The sequence below is a fragment of the Podarcis melisellensis genome, assembly GCF_964234715.1.
Source record: "Podarcis melisellensis genome assembly, chromosome: 2".
Lineage (NCBI taxonomy): Eukaryota > Metazoa > Chordata > Lepidosauria > Squamata > Lacertidae > Podarcis > Podarcis melisellensis.
In genome coordinates, this window is record NC_138529.1 from 52,755,779 (window position 1) to 52,775,583 (window position 19,805).

General features: G+C 43.2%; 1 protein-coding gene across 4 annotated transcripts in view; it reads right to left on the bottom strand.

The window, feature by feature from the left end:
* The window catches only part of SH3RF2 (SH3 domain containing ring finger 2), a 77,206-nt gene that overhangs the window by 27,239 nt on the left and 30,162 nt on the right, over nt 1-19,805 (bottom strand). For 3 of the 4 annotated variants that reach the window (XM_081900811.1, XM_081900809.1, XM_081900810.1), the window contains 3 exons: nt 17,300-17,569; nt 11,544-11,639; nt 8,355-8,672 (listed from right to left, as the gene is read on the bottom strand). In XM_081900811.1, coding sequence (XP_081756937.1) covers nt 8,355-8,672; nt 11,544-11,639; nt 17,300-17,569 — 684 coding nt within the window. The remainder of the gene's footprint in view (nt 1-8,354; nt 8,673-11,543; nt 11,640-17,299; nt 17,570-19,805) is intronic. The other variant, XM_081900812.1, reaches the window with a different exon arrangement.

The following is a 19,805-nucleotide window of genomic DNA, read 5'->3' on the forward strand; positions in this document are numbered from 1 at the left end:
GGTGTCAGGCGACAGTTTCACAGCATATTCATCTGCCTCCTTTGCCTGCCACAGCTGGGGAAAAAGATGTGACAGCTGGCCGAACTGCATGGAGAATTCCAATCAGAAAACAAATGGTTGTTTGCAAGAGGCCACCCTTGGGATTGTTGAGCCAAAGGCAGAAATAATGGAGTCGCATCTGGTGTTAATTAAACAAAAGGACTGCCGAGGCCAAAGATTAAGAAATTATGAGTTAACTCCCCTTCCTCTTGAAAAGTATGAGTTTTGGATTGTAATAATGAAATTTAATATGCATGTTGAAGGTCCCCTCCCCACCCTTTTTCATTTTCACTCTAGACCCTTATTCATGCATGCAATCATGCAAGCGAAGCTTCTGTTTTGAATGAAAGCTGGAATTTAGCGGTGACATTTCAACAGGGTAAGTACAGCTAAGTATGCTATTGTCAAACCCCCTCTGTGTGGAATTTATGCTCGATTATGTTCCCCATTCCAGTCCTACATAGATTTATTTGAAAGGAAGTTCCATTGGTTTCCCTACGTCTAAGTAAACAGGTTGAGGAATAGCACAGAAGCTAGACTATGTGGCACCAATTTGATAGCTGGCAAGTAATTATAATTTAAGGCGGTCAGGAGACAAGGCTGCTGCATCATTCTTTAAATGGCTGTATAGAAGAGGGAATCTTGCATGATAAGCTACACCTCTTCTACCCTCTTCCCCCTCCCTGATCATTCTATTTCTATCCCTTCTTACCCCTGCAAAACCAACTTTCATTCTGATCCACTATAGACCTGAGGGTCCAAAAGAGGTTCAAAACGGCCTAAGAGTAGTAAAGAACTTCACAAGGTATAGTGCAAAATTTTTAATTAGGAACTATGAGCCTCTGTAATATAGGAAACGGGCATGTACAGAGTCCATCTCCCTTGCCAATGTGGTATTTCTGTATTTAATAACATGATTTTGCAATACAACAGCATTCCTTTATCTTTATTCTTTTTATTTTTTTGATTCCTAGTAACAGTGATTATGATAGATAAACATTGGCTATATAATGATATTTATTGAGTTCATTTCATTTATATTTATATTTAATATAATCTCCTGGATGGGACTTAACCCATGGCGTACTGTGGAAATGAGTTAACCCCCTTTTTGCACAGTTCTAAATAAAGTAAAATCTACCATAAGATGATAAATCAAATACACATGAAATACACAGGAACTCTTTGCAGTGGAGCCTGTTCTGTATGAACCAGTGACTGCATTTTAAATCCAGCACGCCACACAATCCTATTCCTGTCTACTCAGAAGAAAATGTCTTGAATTCAGTGGAACAGACTCCTGGATAAGTGTACACAAGATTACAGTCTGAATGTTCCCAAGCACAGAATTTCCTCCAGAAAGTAACATAAGTCAACAGTCAGGACAAATTCTGACCACCCTTACGCTTCAGGGACTAGAGTTTGGATTTGATTTCCTGCTTTATCACTACCCGAAGGAGTCTCAAAGCGGCTAACATTCTCTTTTCCCTTCCTCCCCCACAACAAACACCCTGTGAGGTGAGTGGGGCTGAGAGACTTCAGAGAAGTGTGACTAGCCCAAGGTCACCCAGCAGCTGCATGTGGAGGAGAGGAGACACGAACCCGGTTCACCAGATTACAAGTCCACTGCTCTTAACCACTACACCACGCTGGCTCTCTAGGCAAAGAAATGCATTTTCTTTTCACTTGAAATAATCGTATCAGTTCCTTGTTCCATTTTTTCTACCAGTGCAGAAAACTGTAATCATACCTCCCTGCTTTTTAAAAGAAAACATTTGCATTTAAAAATCAAGGATTGTATTATTATAAAGGAAAAACTAACCTCTCAAAAGAGCCAAAAGGGCTCATTCCATTAAGCTGGCATCAATGTGGTCAGTCTTGAGCTACGATGCTGGGGAAACTGAGAGCCTCACAACTCACCAGAGCACAAAAAGCAATTTACCAGGTCCACACCCAAAGCTCAGGAATGCATTGAAGGCCAAACACCTCCTAGGTGCCTTCAGGAACTCAGCTTCCTTATTAATTTCTGAGGTAGTTAGGATTCTGAGCAGGCATTTAGAAGCATCTCCTGAGTGAATTTCATAGCTCATTCTGCCAAAAAAGTGATTGTCTCCCTTCAGCCCCTCCATCCAATCCCCAGCAGAACTCCTATACGTTTTACTAGTTTCATACCCTCCATGTGTCCTAATTTTCCAGGGACAGTCCTGGAATTATGAAAGCCACCCCGGCTTCCGGTTTGATTTTGGAATGTCCCTATTTCCCCTGCCAGTGCTGCCGCTGTCAAGCTCAGGGAGGAGAATGAGCTGGCGCTGGTCCCAAGCAGCAGTGGCAAGCAGGGCCAGATGTAGGTGTGATGAGGCCCTGAACTACTGAAGGTAATGGGGCCCTTTATATGTTCAGCTGTCCTTTGTCAACAACAAATTGTCACTGTTTTATGTGTTGAATATATGCTATATGGTACTTTATGGAGCTAATAGGTATCTAAAGCCATTTGCACGTGCAGAATGTAGGTACCCTATATATAGAAATAAGCAAACTAGTGATATTTTAGGGAGCAGGCAAGCAGGCAGGGCCCATTACAGTCATACCTCGGGTTAAATACGCTTCGAGTTGAGCGCGTTCGAGTTGCGCTCCTCGGCAACCTGGAAGTAACGGAGCGCGTTACTTCTGGGTTCTGCCGCTTGCGCATGCGCAGACACTCAAAATGATGTCACGCACATGCGCAGACGTGCTGTCGCTAGTTACATTTACCTCTAGATGTGAACGGGGCTCTGGAACGGATCCCGTTCATATCTAGAGGTACCACTGTACTTACATCATGGTAGCCTACACAACACAAAACACTGTTGCTGTATGTAGGTTTTATTTTATTTTTTTAGCTTATATTTTGGAAATGTACATCCAGGTTTTTTCCTTTAAATTTTTTTGGGGCCCCCAAGAGAGTGGGGCCCTAAGCTATAGCTTGTTTAGCTTATACGTAAATTCAGCACTGGTGGCAAGGGAGCATCCGGTTGCCTCTCATGACTGCTGCTGCCAGTCTCCTCCCTTGGATAACTCACAGTGGCTGCTGGAGAGTGAGCAAGGAGAGGCTGGCATGGAAGGAAACAACAAGGACTTTGAAGTGCAATAGTTTCCAACTGGGAAAGAACCGAACCTCCATTCATTCATTTTGTTCCCTTTAGGAGCACTACTCAAGTTGATCTGCTATAAACTGCAGCAGCCTGACCCTTGGCACAGAGCCAAGGGTCTCTCCCTCGCCGCCACCCCCCCGGCCAAAAAGTCAGTATTGTTATAATTTCATTTTCTATCTGCAAGTTGAGAAACGACTGCAATAAAACAAACATCTTCCTCTTTTACCATCCTTCTGCTTTATTCTAAAATGACAGTAAGGAGCAAATATTTGTAATTAAGTTAAGGCATGCAAATTAATAAATATGGTTAGCCAAAGCTTGAGTAAAGCTCAGGGAAGTATGTGTCTCTTGCTATATAATTAGAGTCTTGTGAAATGCATCATCATCTCGCATATGCCATCAACAAGCTGGCTTTCCCCTCTGTGTTATCTTTTTCGCAGCTCTTTCCCCATCCCCTTTTCATTATACGTACAGCACAGTTGTGCATCTCCATCCTGGATTAATGAGTGGCAAAATAGTTCATTGCAGCCTGTTCTAATCTAATGTCATTAATTCAGCTTTAGAAGAGCACTGATGTGACTGAAAGCTGATAGCTACTGTTTTTCAATGACCAGCATGCTTGCCTACCTAGGCAAAAGTATTGCAGGGTGTTCAAATTACAGAGAGAGGGAGCAAAGGGGTCCTGGCTTGCTTATCATTTGTATTAGCCCCTTACAGAAACCACTGTTTTAGAAGGCTATGCAGAGGCAAAACTAGGCTTTCTTTCACAAATACTCAGTTTGCCTCCCCCCCCATTTTTGCATACACATCCACATGCGCACACACCTGAACACAACTGTTTTTAAAGGGCACTAAGAGTAGGCAATATATTATCTGAATACAAAGTTGTACTTTCTAATACTTTTTTATTATTTGGTCCCTTGCATTTTCTTTCAGCCCCCTTCCTCTTAGGCAGGCAGGCAGGCATGCATGGTAATATGTACCAAGCCAACCACCCTCCCCACATACAAAAGCAGTAAAGAGCATGCCAGCTTGCCAAGTTCCTCTGAGCCTTTTACTCCAGAGCACATTTTTTGTAGCATGGTTGAGCTGGAGAGACCAAGTGGCCTGACACAGAATCAGGCAGTTTCATGTGTAAAGGTAAAGGTAAAGGTAAAGGTAAAGGGACCCCTGACCATTAGGTCCAGTCGTGACCAACTCTGGGGTTGTGGCACGCATCTCGCTTTATTGGCCGAGGGAGCTAGCACACAGCTTCCGGGTCATGTGGCCAGCATGACTAAGCCTGCTTCTGGCGAACCAGAGCAGTGCACGGAAACGCCGTTTACCTTCCCGCCGGAGCGGTACCTATTTATCTACTTGCACGTTGACGTGCTTTCGTACTGCTAGGTTAGCAGAGTCGGTCACGACTGGACCTAATGGTCAGGGCTCCCTTTACCTTTAGTCATTCAGAGACTAGGATGCTGGATTAGATAGGACTGACGCAGCAGGGCTATTTTATATTTTTAGGACATTAAAAACGGTAACAGGACATAAACGAGGGCTTATTACTCCTGCCCAGCCACACATGGGAAAGGAGTGCAATTGTGTAGGCTTAGGGCTGAGGCACTTGGCAAACTGCAGCATCAGCTAGCTGGGCGGCGGTGGGAGGAGTGGATTGGAGCGAGTCTGCAGAAAACTGTGGGACCTTCACCCGCAACCGACTAGGGAGTCAGAAGCTGTGTGGGACATGAGGCTGCAACTTGGCTTACGAGAGGGCGGCAGTCCAACCAGAGGCAGTGAACTCACCTTAGGTAGCAGTCAAATATCTTTAGGGCTCTTGAGCTGCTCCACCTGTAGCCCAAACAGTAAAATGGCTGACAGGCTAGGAGCCTCAGTGGAGCCCCCTGGAGGCTTCACCTGGGGCAAAAGTACTGGCTAGCTCCCTCCATAGCTACGGCTCTGAGGCTATGGATTAGTGATTTTGCTAAATCAAAAGGCATAGGGGACTAGTTAGGAGTTGGCTTATGAATTTCATCTAGGGCTCCTTACGCCCCGCCCCGGAATCTGATCACTGGCATTACGTCTATGAGCAATGCATACAATTTGCTCTCAGACAGATTAATAAATTGCAAACTAGATTCTGGATTGTTGCAATCCACGTGTCTCTTTGGGAGCCAGTTGCGTTATACTTAATCCTTTGTTCACTGATGACACCTGGGCTTTTTCTGGGCGGAAAAAGATAGGATGTGAATTTCCCCCAGACTTTAGAGCCTTGTCACTGGCATCATTCTAGCGAACGAAAGGCATCCACTTATATGGGCTGTTTTCAAGGAAAACAGTCATTTTTAGTCATTGTATCTCTGGCTTCCAGGAACAGTTGCCAGGTTGCAACATGGAATAAAAAACAACCCTTTACATTTAAAACGGCTGCTGAATTGAGAGAACTGGCAGTTGAAGCTTCTGCTGTCTATTCTACCCATGGTCCTGTCATTCCTTCCCCCCCTGCAGTAATGAGAGGGATGCCTCACTGGTAACATGTCATAGTTGACAGACAATGAAGGCCAAAGAAGGCCTGGCTGCCCCTTCCCCTCATTCAGCAGCAGTTTTAGAGGCAATGGGGTGGAGGAATCTCTAGGTTGAAACCAGGGTTCCCTGGTCCCAGGACTATCAATTTCAGAAGATTAATTTTCGCTGGACTGTCCTCGTGTCGTCAGGCTCAACGTCTAAAGAGGCCTAAAGAGAACTGTTGAGAGCATTACGGGACACACCCAAAGTCCTATTTCACAATAATATTACTTATTGTTTTCCAAAGCAGCAAGGAAAATGCATGTATGTGGCTAAAGACTTTGATAGGCTTTATCTGTGCTGAAAGGGGAAATTTCAAATTAAGCATTATAACATTCATCCTATTTGGAGAAACTGAGGCACATATGTATTATATGCAGGGTTTTTTTATGCAGGAGAACTTCCATCAGCATATTGTGTTTTGTTCTGGATTATTATTATTTAAAAAACCAAGTTATCAGTTTTTAAACAGGTGGAAGAAACTCAACACCAATGACTGATTAATGAAATAGCGTATTTTTCGCTCTATAAGACGCACACGACCATAAGACTCACGTAGCTTTTAGAGGAGGAAAACAAGAAAAAAAATATTCTGAATCAAATGTTGAAGAGGATTTGCATTGCTTTTGCTGAAGCCAGAACAGCTGTTCTGGCTTCAGCGATAGCTGCGCAGCCTGCATTTGCTCCATAAGACGCACACACATTTCCCCTTGCTTTTTAGGAGGGAAAAAGTGTGTCTTAGAGAGTGAAAAATACGGCTATCACTTTGTTTTCACATTTTCTTTTTGTAAGCAATATCAAGAAATCGAGGTGCACATTAAATACCTCAGAACCAGAAATTCCTCCTCAGCCTTTTAGGGTGTTAAGTCTGAACTCTTCAGCTCAGTTTAGTGCGGTGGTCCTACTAAAGCTGCTCTGGAACTTCCTACTGTTTGGGGATGTAGGGAATGTGAACCAAATAGTTATTTCACACTATAATGGACTATCTCATTTCCAAATGTAATCTTCACTCTCTCTCTCTCTCCATCCTCATTTTTCCAGTCTTGTCAAATAACAAATAAGAGCACAAATGAATGAAGAGTATTAGCCTTTTATTTCAGCTCCTCCTTTATGAATCATTGGCGGCTTGAGTGACTCATAAGGCAGAACTTTCAATTTCAATGAGAGAGAGGGGGAAAAGTGTCTTACTTGTTGGATGGTACATTGTCTTGTGGGCATTGTTAATGCTAGTGATTTATCTCCCTCCCCCTCCCCTGCTTTGTCTGACACACACACGTCTTAAATTGAGTCTTTAATCTTTATTATTCTTGCTCTGGTGGTTTTAAGAATTTAAAATCAGCACTGATCTAGAAGAATGAGTAGTTCTTGTGTTGCCCTGCTCTTAGTCAGCTAACCTTTATGCTGTGGTATATGAAGGTATGTAGCAGGATAAGCTGGTTCTACAGGAGTTAAGGGACTTTCAGCACACTGCAAAATATATCCTATTGCTTGATAGTAAGTCCCCTTGATTCCAGTGCAACTTAGGACGCTTACAGACAGTCACTATTTTCAGGTGGGATTCAATCATATACTACCAGCAAATTCACACTGCATAATAATAGCTGGTTGGGAGGTATTGCGTAACAAACCAACTTCCTCCAAATATTGAACATTTTACAATAAGGAAATTGATGGGAAAATGGATTGGGAAGTATGGGAAAATGCTTGCCTTGATGAAACATCATCTAACCTCCATGCAAACAAATCAGAATAAATGCTCATTAATAGCAAACATTTTCTAATCTCCCTGCAAACACCTCAGGCTGAATCCTCAATAAACAGGTCATCTAAATACACCTTTATTTCCATGAAAGACTCACAGAGTTGGAAGAGGCCCAAATGGATTGTCTAGTGTAATCTAATACAATAAGTCCTTGAGATCATTAACTCTACCCAGCTTTTTGCTTAAAAACATCCAAGACAGGATACTTAACAAGCTTATGTCATTGCTGAACAGCTCTTACAGCTGGGCAGTACTAAACCTTTAGTTCAGCTTTGTCCCTGAAAATTAAATTCAGTTACCCAATTCAATATGGAGCTCTGCTCCCGATTAAGCCCATGCCCATATCCCTTCACACAGGAGGTGGGAACTGGTGGCCACTGGTCTAGACCGGGCCAAGCAAGCCTTCCTGCCCAGCCAGCCAGTCTATCACCTTCTCCTGGGCCCCACCTCCTTCTCAGTCCTAGGTGGCTTCCAAATTCCAGAGATACTTGCAAGCCACATAAAGTAAAACCAGAAAACTTAGTGGAGGTGGCAATCCAGAAGACAGACAATGTATGTGCAACACCTATCTTCTATCTTCCTCTATCATTTTTCCTCCCCCACGTTGTCTTTGGAAGTGCTCACTCATGGGGGTGGAAAATCTGCTATCCACCCTCGACTGACACGAAGAGATCAGATGAGGGCAGTGGGGGCATAGTGTCCCACACCACAATGAGCACTTCCAAAGATGAATAAACGAAATGGTGTGGAAGAGGAACTCCCAAAGGCAAACAGTCCTCTCTGAAGAGTACAGTGTCTAATCGTATGCATATTGTTTTCTTAGTGCTTCCAGCGTCTTCCTTACAAGCAACACTAAAAAAGAATGAATGTGGATTTACCTGAACAGGTGTGCTGTATGGGAATTCTATTTTCTCATGGTTCTGGGTCATCACTGAGGGGTTGCTGGAGCTGATGAGCACAGGCGAGCTGATGTCTAGAGTCTGCCGTCCCATGGGTGAATGGACCATCCTGTTGAGCGTATTTAAGGCTGTTGTGATAGAGAACTGCTTCAAGCTTTTCCTTCTAGATTCGGAGAAAGTGGGTGACTCTGTGCCCTTTGTTCTGGGCAAGGATTTTCGCAAAGGTGAACCATATTTCAGCTGGGAGGACTGGTGACTTTTGCTTGTCTGAAGAAGTTGCCGTGCTGTCGTATTTGGCTACAAGAAGGGGGAAAATAGGGAGATGAGATTTTGCTGTTGTAGGAGCCCAAGAATTCAAAGCCACCCCAACCAACAACTCCAGGAAATGCTTCCTTTGGAGTCTTTGTCTACATGCTAATGACATGTAAAGGGCATGTGTGTGTGTGTGTGTGTATGTAGGGTTTGACCTTGCAAAGTGGACTTGGAAATGCTCTGTGATTGTGATTGCATTGTGATATGCCATGTTCTACTCCGATCTACTTTTTCAAATACTTTGCAGGATGCAGTGAACTCCAGACACAGGGCTGAGCATTCACAATATCTTGCCAAAATCCCTGAAAAGCCAGGCTGTGGGGATTTCCCCACAGAACTAATGCATATGCAAATGAACTCAGTCTCAGCTTAGTCTAGAGTTGGGCCTGATTTCTATGGCTTAGGTAAAAATAACACTGAGAAGCAGTTAGGGTTCAACAGGTATCTGGATACCTGAAAGGCCATCTCACCCCATATATACCTAGTCAATCACTATGCTCTGCAGGTGAATACCATATTATGAATAGGTCCGATCCACACAATATTGGAATTGGGTCTTTAGTGTTGTGGCACCTGCCTCTTGGAATTTCCTCCCCTTAAAATACAATCTGTGTTGTCTTTTCGGCACCCACTTCCTCTACCAGCAATCCATTTAAGTTGCGATATTTCACTGGAATTGTTTTAAAGTTCTTTTTTTATCACATTATTTTTGCTACCCTGGACTCTTTTGGGAGGAAAACAAATTAAATAAATAAACGAACAGGGGTGGGTTTTTTGGATGTAAATGGGACTGTGCACCCCAAGCTGAAGAAAACAGCTATTACATGGGACCAGTTGCCCTTGACAACAGCTAGACTCAGCCCTCATTTGAAAACAGCCCTCTATTTCTATCATAGTAGTTAATCTTTACATCCAAATCGCTTAGCTGCCTGCTGTGTACCATTATAACGATAAGCACCGAGATATTCATCCAGTTGGCATTTGACACAGACTTGTAGTCTTGAGATCTAATATTATCTACCAACTATCCTGTGGCAGGAATGCATTTCATTCTGCAGTCTTATTTGACATTCTGGAGTGTGTTTACATAGGAAGTTTCCTGTTTGGCATGTGGCAGAGCTGGAACACTTCAGGCAAGAACTTTGTATGCAGTCTATGCTAAAAAGGTAGGTAAATGTTACTTATGGATTATGGATGGTTAGCTCTGTCAATTTTGGTTTCTCTCAGTTTTTCAGTTTTCCAACCTTAGGTTTGTTTTGTCCACATTAAGAAAACAACAACATTTTATTAAAGTTTTAAATGATGAACACAATGCCAATACCAAGAGAATATAGAGCAGAGGTCAGCAACCTTTTTCAGCTGTGGGCAGGTCCACCATCCCTCAGACCATGTGGTGGGCCGGACTATATTTTGAAGAAAATAATGAACAAATTCCTATGCCCCACAAATAACCCAGAGATGCATTTTAAATAAAAGCACACATTCTACTCATGTAAAAACATGCTGATTCCTGGATCATCCACGGGCCGAATTGAGAAGGCAGTTGGGCCGGGCCGGCCCCCGGCCCTTAGGTTGCCTACCCCTGATATAGAGTATCTCCTTCCTTGCTAGCATAAGTGGACATTCCCATTTCTTTATTGTACTCCTCCTCCTCCTCTTCTTCAGTGGTCTCCAACCTGGTGCCCTCCATGTGTTTGGACTACAAGTCCCATCAACCCCATACAGAAAGCTTCTTTGGGCATAATGTAAAACAAAACTGGCAGGTGTGTGTGTGTAGGGATGGGGTAGGAAGATGATACTGTTAGAAAACACAGTGGTATTTGTTACTGTCTTTACGGTGAAATGATGTAGAGTCTTGTGGCACTTTCAATACTTATTGTGCCATAAGCGTTCATAGACTAGGACCCACTTAATCAGATACAGTAGTGTAATTCTCAGTTGGTTCTAGGGGTTCACTCCTCTGAATTCCAGTTTGCAGCACTTACAGTTTGCTGCAGCTTTCTCTTCCTATTTTGAGGCTTTCCCCACCCCAGCTACTGATGCATATGTGGGTATTGGTAAGCCACAGCAAAAAGGAGGAGGAGGAGGAGGAAGGAAGGAAGGAAGGAAGGAAGGAAGGAAGGAAGGAAGGAAGGAAGGAAGGAAGGATCTTTACATATGACTCCATCAATATTTGGTGTGCTTGTTTGCTTGACTGGTGTGTGTATGGACTCCACAGCCCAACCCATGAAAATAATATTGATGCCACTGATCTCATTAAGACCGAGTATTTGCTATATTATGACCCCCAATATGTAAACAGCCCATATGCATTGGTCACACACTACACAGAATCTTGATGCAACCATATGCCTGGGCTCATCAGTATTGGTCTCTCTACTACCTTCCACCCTCCCCGCCCCCCAGTATTTATCAATATGCACATGTGTAGTGTTATTGGAGAAAAGATGTGACTGAACTCAAAGAAGTGGCAGCATTCTTTACTAATTCTATACAAAATTGGGAAATAGTCCATGTTGTTCGCTGCCACCATCCCTCAGCTGCCATGAGAGCACAGGACAGATGCTTTTTTTTTTAATTTAAGGTTGCTCCCACCGACTAGTCCTAACTCCCCAGTCAGTTGAGCCTCAGTCAGCCCTGTCCCCTGTTTATTCCCTTCCCTCTTCCAATGGATGGATGTGTCAGAACTGCGTCAAGAAGCCTGGCTTGCTTTTACTGGAAGCCTCTCTCCTCCCTGTGCTGGCCCTGCAAACCCATTGTCTGTTAGATCTCATAAAGATAATCTCTGAGAACATGTAGTACATGTGCAGGCATTGACAGCTATTTCCCTGAGTAGCTTCAGAACATTGTTCTTACCTCCACAAACAAGATGGGGAAAATTCCAGTTCTGTCGCCTAACTTGCCCTCTGCCCAGTTCTCATCCACCCGGCTGATGACAGTAATTATATCACCCTGAAAGGCAATAGTAATAACATCAGTATTAATAATAATAATAGCAACAACAGACAGTTGTCAACATACTTCTCTGTGCTTGATAGATAACGAATGGGTTTGTCTCTTGTACCACAATGAGAGATGAATCATGCTAGCCTTGGCCTTTATATCATTAAAATATGAAATAATGCATCATTTAATGATCATTGCAAAGTCAAGAAGGCTTATTAAAGTGTGGCTTATTAAATCTCACCTATTTGTTTTTCAAGCTGGTATACAACCTTTTTATGTTAAAAAAAATATCAATAATAAGGCAGCAAATAAAAGCATAACTATTATTTATTATTTCGTCCCTCCAGTTTGGAGACCAATATTATCCTAGGAGTAGCAGTTAGCTCTGGAGATTAGCAGTGGGCTGGCTCTGGTATGTGAGTCCTGACAGGTCACCAACAATGTCAACCCTTGCCCTAGATTGCCCTGGAATGCCTTCTAGACTATTGCTCGAAGCAGCTCACAATAACAATGTGTAGAACAGTAGTTTTAAAAACAAGATGAGTAACGCCCCCCCCAACATGGTTACTCATATGATTCCAATTCAGAGTGATGGTTTTGACCTTTAAAGCTCTTTACAGCTCAGGAACTCCTGATATGCACCTACCCAGACCCTTAGAACTTCATTGGAGACCCTTCTCCAGGTCCCTCCTCTGAGGGAAGTTCTGACGGTGATGACAAGGGAGAGGACCGTTTCAGTTGCTGCTCCTCATCTGTGGAATGCTCTCCCCAGTGAAGTGCACCCAGCACCCTCACAGACATCCGTTCAGCATCAGGGAAAGACTTATCTTTCCCCCTTTCAGGCACAGCAAGTGTTGGGGGCTGAGGGGTCTTCAGCCCCCCCAATTTTACAAGGAGGTGCTGGGCTCCCCCCCAATCCTGTGGCCCAGCTCTGCCTCCTCCTCCCCGCCAATGTCGCATGGGGAGGAGGAGGCTGAGCATGGAGCTCAGCTCTGTGCCCCCCATTCCCCACCTGGTTCATGAGCGCTCGCACGCTAGGTGGGGGCAAGACCCGTCACATGACGTGCCATGTGACACACCATGTGATGCGTCCCTGCAATGTGGGGGGCAAATCTGCGCCCCCATCCCCTTTGATTGACAAAGCTGATTCTGTTCTATTGTTAGTATGCTGCCCTTGCTTCCCATGGCTGTTCTGGGTGTGTGTTGCTTTTGGTATGTTGTAGAAAAATGTTAATGTTTTATATGAATTTAAATTTTGGTATAATGTATTTATGTTTATGCTTTTAAATGTAAGTCACTTGGGGAGTTTTCAGGTAACAGGCAACTAAATCATTTAAATAAGAACAACAACAAACATCCCATCCAATCTCTCATTGACTCTGAAAGAGTACACGCCCTCTGGTAAAGATTTGTTTCATCAAGCTCTTTGATGGATGAAGAGAGAACCTGTAAGGTGGGCTTCTCTATGTATAGAGTTGCATATATGGGGTATCACAACCAAAAAGGCTCTGTATCTTATTGCCACACTTTAGATAAGGATGAGACATTTGCAACAGGACTTTTGGGATGAAATTAGAATAGGGGAGGGATGCACAGGAGGAAGTGACCTGTGTAAAATCTACCTCAGGCATAGGCAAACTCGGCCCTCCAGATGTTTTGGGACTATAACTCCCATCATCCCTAGGTAACAGGACCAGTGGTCAGGGATAATGGGAATTGTAGTCCCAAAACATCTGGAGGGCCGAGTTTGCCTATGCCTGATCTACCTAGTGGATTTTTTTTTAAAAAACCCTCCTCATTTGAATATTATGTCATGCGATAAACTGTGAAACTCCCATTACTTTTAAAAAACAACAACATACAGGGCGGGGGCTATCAGAAATCCATTAAGTGCAGGCCAAGGTGACAGGATGAAAGCTGGGTTCACAATGAATTCAAGGACCATAAAGAAGCCCAAATGGTCTTTAAATTAGAATACAATTCTGCCCAGGATGAGCACATTTGATGCTCAAATGATGGCAACAGGATGCTGATGGCAAACACATTAAATGGATTTTGTGGACTCTATATATATGCTTGAGTGAGGAAAGAACATCTGTCTCTACTGCTGTTTTGAAAGGGTGCTTGGAAGCCGGGTTAAGCACAACCACAGCCAAGAAGTAACCCTGACTCATGTAACTTCACAGAACCTTATATTTCTTGGACCCCTGTAGGAAGGCCAGTCTTAAGTACAGCACTTGAAAAGTATGAATCGCACCTTGCTACAATTCACTCGGCTTGCTTAAGCGTGGCAAGAGATAATATGGAGACAGCCTTTTTTGTGCTGGAAGTTTTAAAAACGGAGAAGCAAGAGTTGAACATCCCCTCCTTGTAAGTTGCAAAGTTGATCTCACGTTGCCAGCCACGGGTCTGTTAATAAATTCTTCTCCCCTTGCTGAAATGTGAAACAGTAAATCCCAGCATTCTAACCATGCCACAGAGGTGGAGATGAGCTCTGTCTCCAGCAGCAAATAAACAGAATGAGTAACCACCGAAACAAAAGACAAATAAAGGAAGAAGAAAAAATAGCAAAAGGAACAAATCACAGCACATCCAGATGGCATGAAATGGAGACAATGTCTGCAGCTAGCAAAAGAAATTGTCCCTTTTCTGTGTCCCCTGTGTTGTTGTCAGTGATGTGGAAAGCCACTTTAAAAAGTGTTGATACTGTCGAAATGAGCAGCAGCAGATGCTGCAGTGAAAACTGGCGCTCACAGCTGGTTCCTCCTCATCCCAGGCTGTGATAACAACTGGCTGTTCGATATCTGAGCCATCCTCCTGCGGCTCCCCTTCAAGCTACCCCTAATCTCAGGGCTGTGTGGGAAAGATCCTTAAAGTGTAACTTGACCTCATCATTCAATTTCCCACAGCATGGCCATAGACTCGAAACGTGAAGCTTGCTCTGTGTTATATTGCAAGCCAGTTGCTCCTTTACACACTACAAAGTGTTCCTCTTCTCATCCTCCAGTGGCTGAGGGGAATATGCTTAGGAAAAACTAATGGCAGTCCTGTTAATCAAACTTTCCGCTTTCCACCAAAGCATGGTGGGCTGCTCTGAAATACTGGTTAAAGATTTTTGAATTTGGCCTGGGGAAGGGATTACTTTTACATTTAACCAGGGAGAAGTCTATCAGCTCCTGGTTGAAAACTATGGCCCGAAAAGTCTCCTCGATTGGAGTTTCATCATCCTTTTTACATCATCTGAGTTATGATATTGCCCTAAATCCTTGAGGCAGAGGTTATGGGATATTGTATCTTCACTCTCAATCCATGCAACTTGCGAACCGTTTGTGTCTGGAATTCAATATGGGCATGATTTTCAATTACCCTTGTATCTTACGAATCTGTCAGTACTCAATTATTGTTGACTGTTTGCCAAAGCCAGATTAAATGTACTTCCATCTGAAGTTCTAAACGGCAGACTGACCGGCATACCTTATCAGAATAGACTCTTTTTATGTTCTTAGGATGTTGGTTGTAAGAAGCATATCTTTCTACACTGTGGGCTGTATAAACATGCCAGGAATCAATTAATTAAACCCTTATTTGTTAATTAACCTGGAAACTCTGAAACTTTCCATGTCAAGTATCTTCTCAAAGGTAAGTCAAATGATATTACCCTGGCTGTGGCAAAATTTCCCTCGAAGGTAATAAGAAATAGAAATCTGCATTCTCTTCATAAAACCTAGTGACTGCTTGGTATCTTTTCCTTGTATCTCTGCTGCATTTTGCTTTCGAAACTGTTTTTGTGGGTCTTTGGACCACAGTAAAGAATGTTTGATACAAACAGTGGGGCAATTGGAAAATATTCAGAGTGCTTAGAGGACGAAATGACCAAGGCACCTAGCCATCATGTCTCTCCTTGCTCAATCCTGAACTGTTTTGTTTTATAACAGTATTGGGTTAATTGAGTCGTCATCATCAATTTTATATAGCACTGAAATTGTAAAGGTGTCTCAGAAGTGGTTTACAAGTATAAAACCAACTGTAGTTACATGGAAAACTTCAGCGCTGAAAGTTGTGGTCAATTGATTGTTATGTTACATGTCATGAAATGTGCCCAGAGGCAACCCAACATGCAGACTCACAGAACTGTGGGTCATGGGGTGCCCAATGAAGAAAATACGGAGCAGTAAAGTGGTAGGAAGAAGTTGGGGAAAGTCGTGGTTATATTTGAATTGCTGGTGCTACAAGTATATGGGCATTTTGATATGAGCATTTTTCTAGAGAAGGTGGGCTTTGGAGCTGTGCTCACATCATTCAGTCATTATTTTACATCTTGGTCACTATACGACCCACAACAAAGTCAGACCCAGTGGGCTTTTGTGTTGGACTGTTCCAGGAAGATTTTATAAATCAACCTTTCTGTTAGCCAAACACCAATCTTCGTTTTGTGGAAAGTTGATTGGGTTTTTTTCTTTATCATTAAATGTTCAGTGCTGGATTTTATAAGAAGTCTTCTTCAACTCCTCATAATCATTTATATTCATGATTACAATAATGCAAAGCTTTTTCAATGAGGTGGCATTTTGCAAAAGATTGGTTGCAGCACAAAGCTTTGAGATCCTTAGATGAAAGTTTCTGTGGAGATGCCCAAATTTATCTGTTCTTGGGACATCCATGTATATTAGCATCCCTCAAACTAGTGCTCTTTAGATGTTTTGAACTGCATCAGCGGCCCCAGGCAGCAGTTAGAAATGATGGGAGTTGTAGTCCAAAACATCTGGAGAGCCCCAGAATGTTCACAGGGTGTATTATTTATTATAAAAAAATGGAAGATTTACTTAAACCATGGGCAGCAAACCTGTAACACAGATGCAGCGACAAATGAGCTGTGTGGGGCACTAACTGAGGAGCAACAGTCTCTCCAGATACTGTCTCATGCTGCACTGATACCTGTTCTCCAGTTCAGCAGACTAGAGACACTATCTTAAGGCATCAGGGAAGGTTGTGTATACCCAACAGAGTGTATTAAAATGGCACTATTTCAAATGGGATCGAACTTGTCTACACTTGCTAAAAAGGTTGATGATCACTGACTTATACCTTAGTCATCTGGACGGTTGTTGGTATTAATGGTAGTAACTGAATGAGTGAGCATGCCTGTTATATTGTGCCCTTACCCAGGACCACTAGGTAAAAGGTAAAGGTAAAGGTACCCCTGCCCGTAAGGGCCAGTCTTGACAGACTCTGGGGTTGTGCGCCCATCTCACTTAAGAGGCCAGGGGCCAGCGCTGTCCGGAGACACTTCCGGGTCACGTGGCCAGCGTGACATCACTGCTCTGGCAAGCCAGAGCCGCACACGGAAACGCCGTTTACCTTCCCGCTGGTAAGCGGTCCCTATTTATCTACTTGCACCCGGAGGTGCTTTCGAACTGCTAGGTTGGCAGGCGCTGGGACCGAGCAGCGGGAGCGCACCCCGCCGCAGGGATTCGAACCGCCGACCTTTCGATCAGCAAGTCCTAGGCACTGAGGCTTTAACCCACAGCGCCACCTGTGTCCCAGGACCACTAGGTATACTTCCCTAATAAAGACTAGATAAGAGCCACGATAAATCATTGGTCATCATCTGAACTGGGCATGCTTAAATGAGATCTCTGTCATGGGCGAGTGAACACCAGACTTACCTTATGAAATGGCAGACAGTCTGTTTTTTCATTTCTGTTCCTGGACTTCAGATCAAAGTTATAAAGTGCTCTGCACAGGGGGAGTGGCTGTGGCAGCTGCTTGATAACTTGCACTGAGTTTGTTGGGAAAACGCCACTGACCCCATTGATCTCTCCTAGATACCAGTTTTCATCCAGCTGACGGTGCAATATAATGGTGTCACCTTTGTTGAACCTCAGTTCTCCGGGGTTGTGGCCTCTGTAGCTGTACAAGGCTTTCGCCTGGGGAACCTTCAAATAAAAGAAACAGAGAAGTGACATAGCTTGCAACAATCTTGAACCACGAGTGATTTGGGGCAGTTTATGTTGACTTCAAGATCAGGACCAGTGTCTTGGAAATGAAAACCATTTCTCCATGTCTTTAAAATGACAGGACCTAAAAAGCAGCAATTCTCAATTCATATCAGTGTCCAATATGACTTCTACCAATGAGTAATGTCTATCCTTCTCAAGTGATTTCATAGAGTTGAAATTTGTCTTGTGAACTTCAACACTTCTTCTGATGATTATTTGGGGTTTAACAAAACAGCTTGGTTTGCATCCCCCTATTTTGTTTTCCTTACTCTGTTTTCTTTTTAATATTAGAATCAGATGTTTTTTTATAATGCTTTACGAGAATCACAGCTTTCATCCTCACAGGTCAGTGTGATGGCAGCATAAGCAAGGTTGACTGTGCAACAAAAGGTATTCTGAGAACAAAATTCAAACTTTCTTGTTGCACAATCAAGTACATTAATAAAAAGACAGTGCCTGTCTTTATATGACACACAACCCAGTCTAAGGGCTTATCCACACTAACCCCCCCTTGCTCTTTCCAGGCATTGTCAATGATTCAAACCTCCATGTATGAGCACTTACAACACTTTATTTATTTATTTTTGCTCTGGAGCTTTCCCCACGAAAACACGCGCTTTGAAGCTCAATCGGAGCAAACACCAATCTGTGAGAATCCCAAATTGTAGCTACGGTTCAGCTTTAAAGAGCAAGTTTTTTTTGGGGGGGGGAAGCTTGGGGCAAAACAAACAAACAAATGCTAGGACACAGAACATTAAAGCAGTTAAAGCACGGAAAGTTAAAGTCGTTTAGATCTCACTGATTTCCAGTGTATTGTATTCCCTATAAAATCAAATGGTAAGAATTTACTGAAATCAGAAGAGTTAAGGCTTTTGCCTCTTTTCTTTTAAAAAAAACCACAACTTTTTTTTTGCCAGCTTCCAATGTAAAAATGGCTGTTGGGTTGCGATATCTAATTTACTGATCTGAATCCTATTTTATCCACTCTGAAACTTTCAATTTACTATACAATAGACCGGATAATTTAGTGTGCTGGAGCAAACCCAGAGAGCTTCACTGGATTCATTGTCCCTGTTGCAGGTATGATCTGAGAGCAGCTGCGCAACCTACTCCTGCGCCCCCGCCCCCTCCCAAAGAAGCATAGCAGAGATAAGGAGAAGGGTGCCGATCACTACACAACGGCTTCAAGTGTAGACCTCCCTGGGCCCATCAGGCAGGGAGCACAGGTATCTGCATCCACTCGAAAAATGAGGTTGCTATGCTCCCAGTGCCAGGAAGTGATTGAACGATACAGTTGGATGGAAACACCAGGCAGCATAAGAGACCTCATGAAAGTAAATGGACATGCTGTAGCTTCCTTTACACACCTCATACACAGTGTATTCCAAATCTATCCTGAAATTGCTGGTGAAAATGTAAAACAGTTACAAAGTCAAAACAGCTGCATGGAGAGGACGACCCACAATGCACTGCTTTCCGGCAATAAAGAGGACGAGTGGGGACCAGCAGAAAATGTTACAGTGCAGAGTGATTCCTGTTCGCTATTCCAGTTACTCCATTTCCTCTCCTCCCTCAGTTTTCAATCCCCCTTCATCAGTCAGCTAGCCATGCCCACTGAACATGCTCAGTCTTTACTGGAATGGGTTATTTTTTGGGTGGGTGTGGGTGCACTCTGATAGTTTTTTCCTTTTTTCAATACTTCTGAAAACCTCAGTGTTCCCCAGAGTCTAATGATGCCTTCTACCAGTGCATGAGTAGTGCCATTCTGTCTATGCAATGTCAGGCCCCTGGAGAACTGAGATTGCTATTAGAATGTAGGATAATTAGGCAAAAAAATAATTTTAAAAAATTGGTCCTTCTCTATCTGGACTTTCTGTGATAAGTTCAAATTTGTGGTGGAAGCTATGTCTGTTGGCAGCTGCTTAGCTGTTTAGCAGCCTACGCCAATTTCATTTCTACTCATTTCAAAAGTATATTCCTTCCCATTTTTCATATTGTTTTTCATATTGTTGTTGTATTAAATATATATATATGATGGAATCATGGAACTGTAGAGTTGGAAGGCATCCCAGGGGTCATTTAGTCCAGCCCCCTGCAGTGCAGGAATCTCAGCTAAAGCATCCATGACAGATGGCCACCTAACCTCTGCTTAAAAACCTCCAGTGACCTTCAT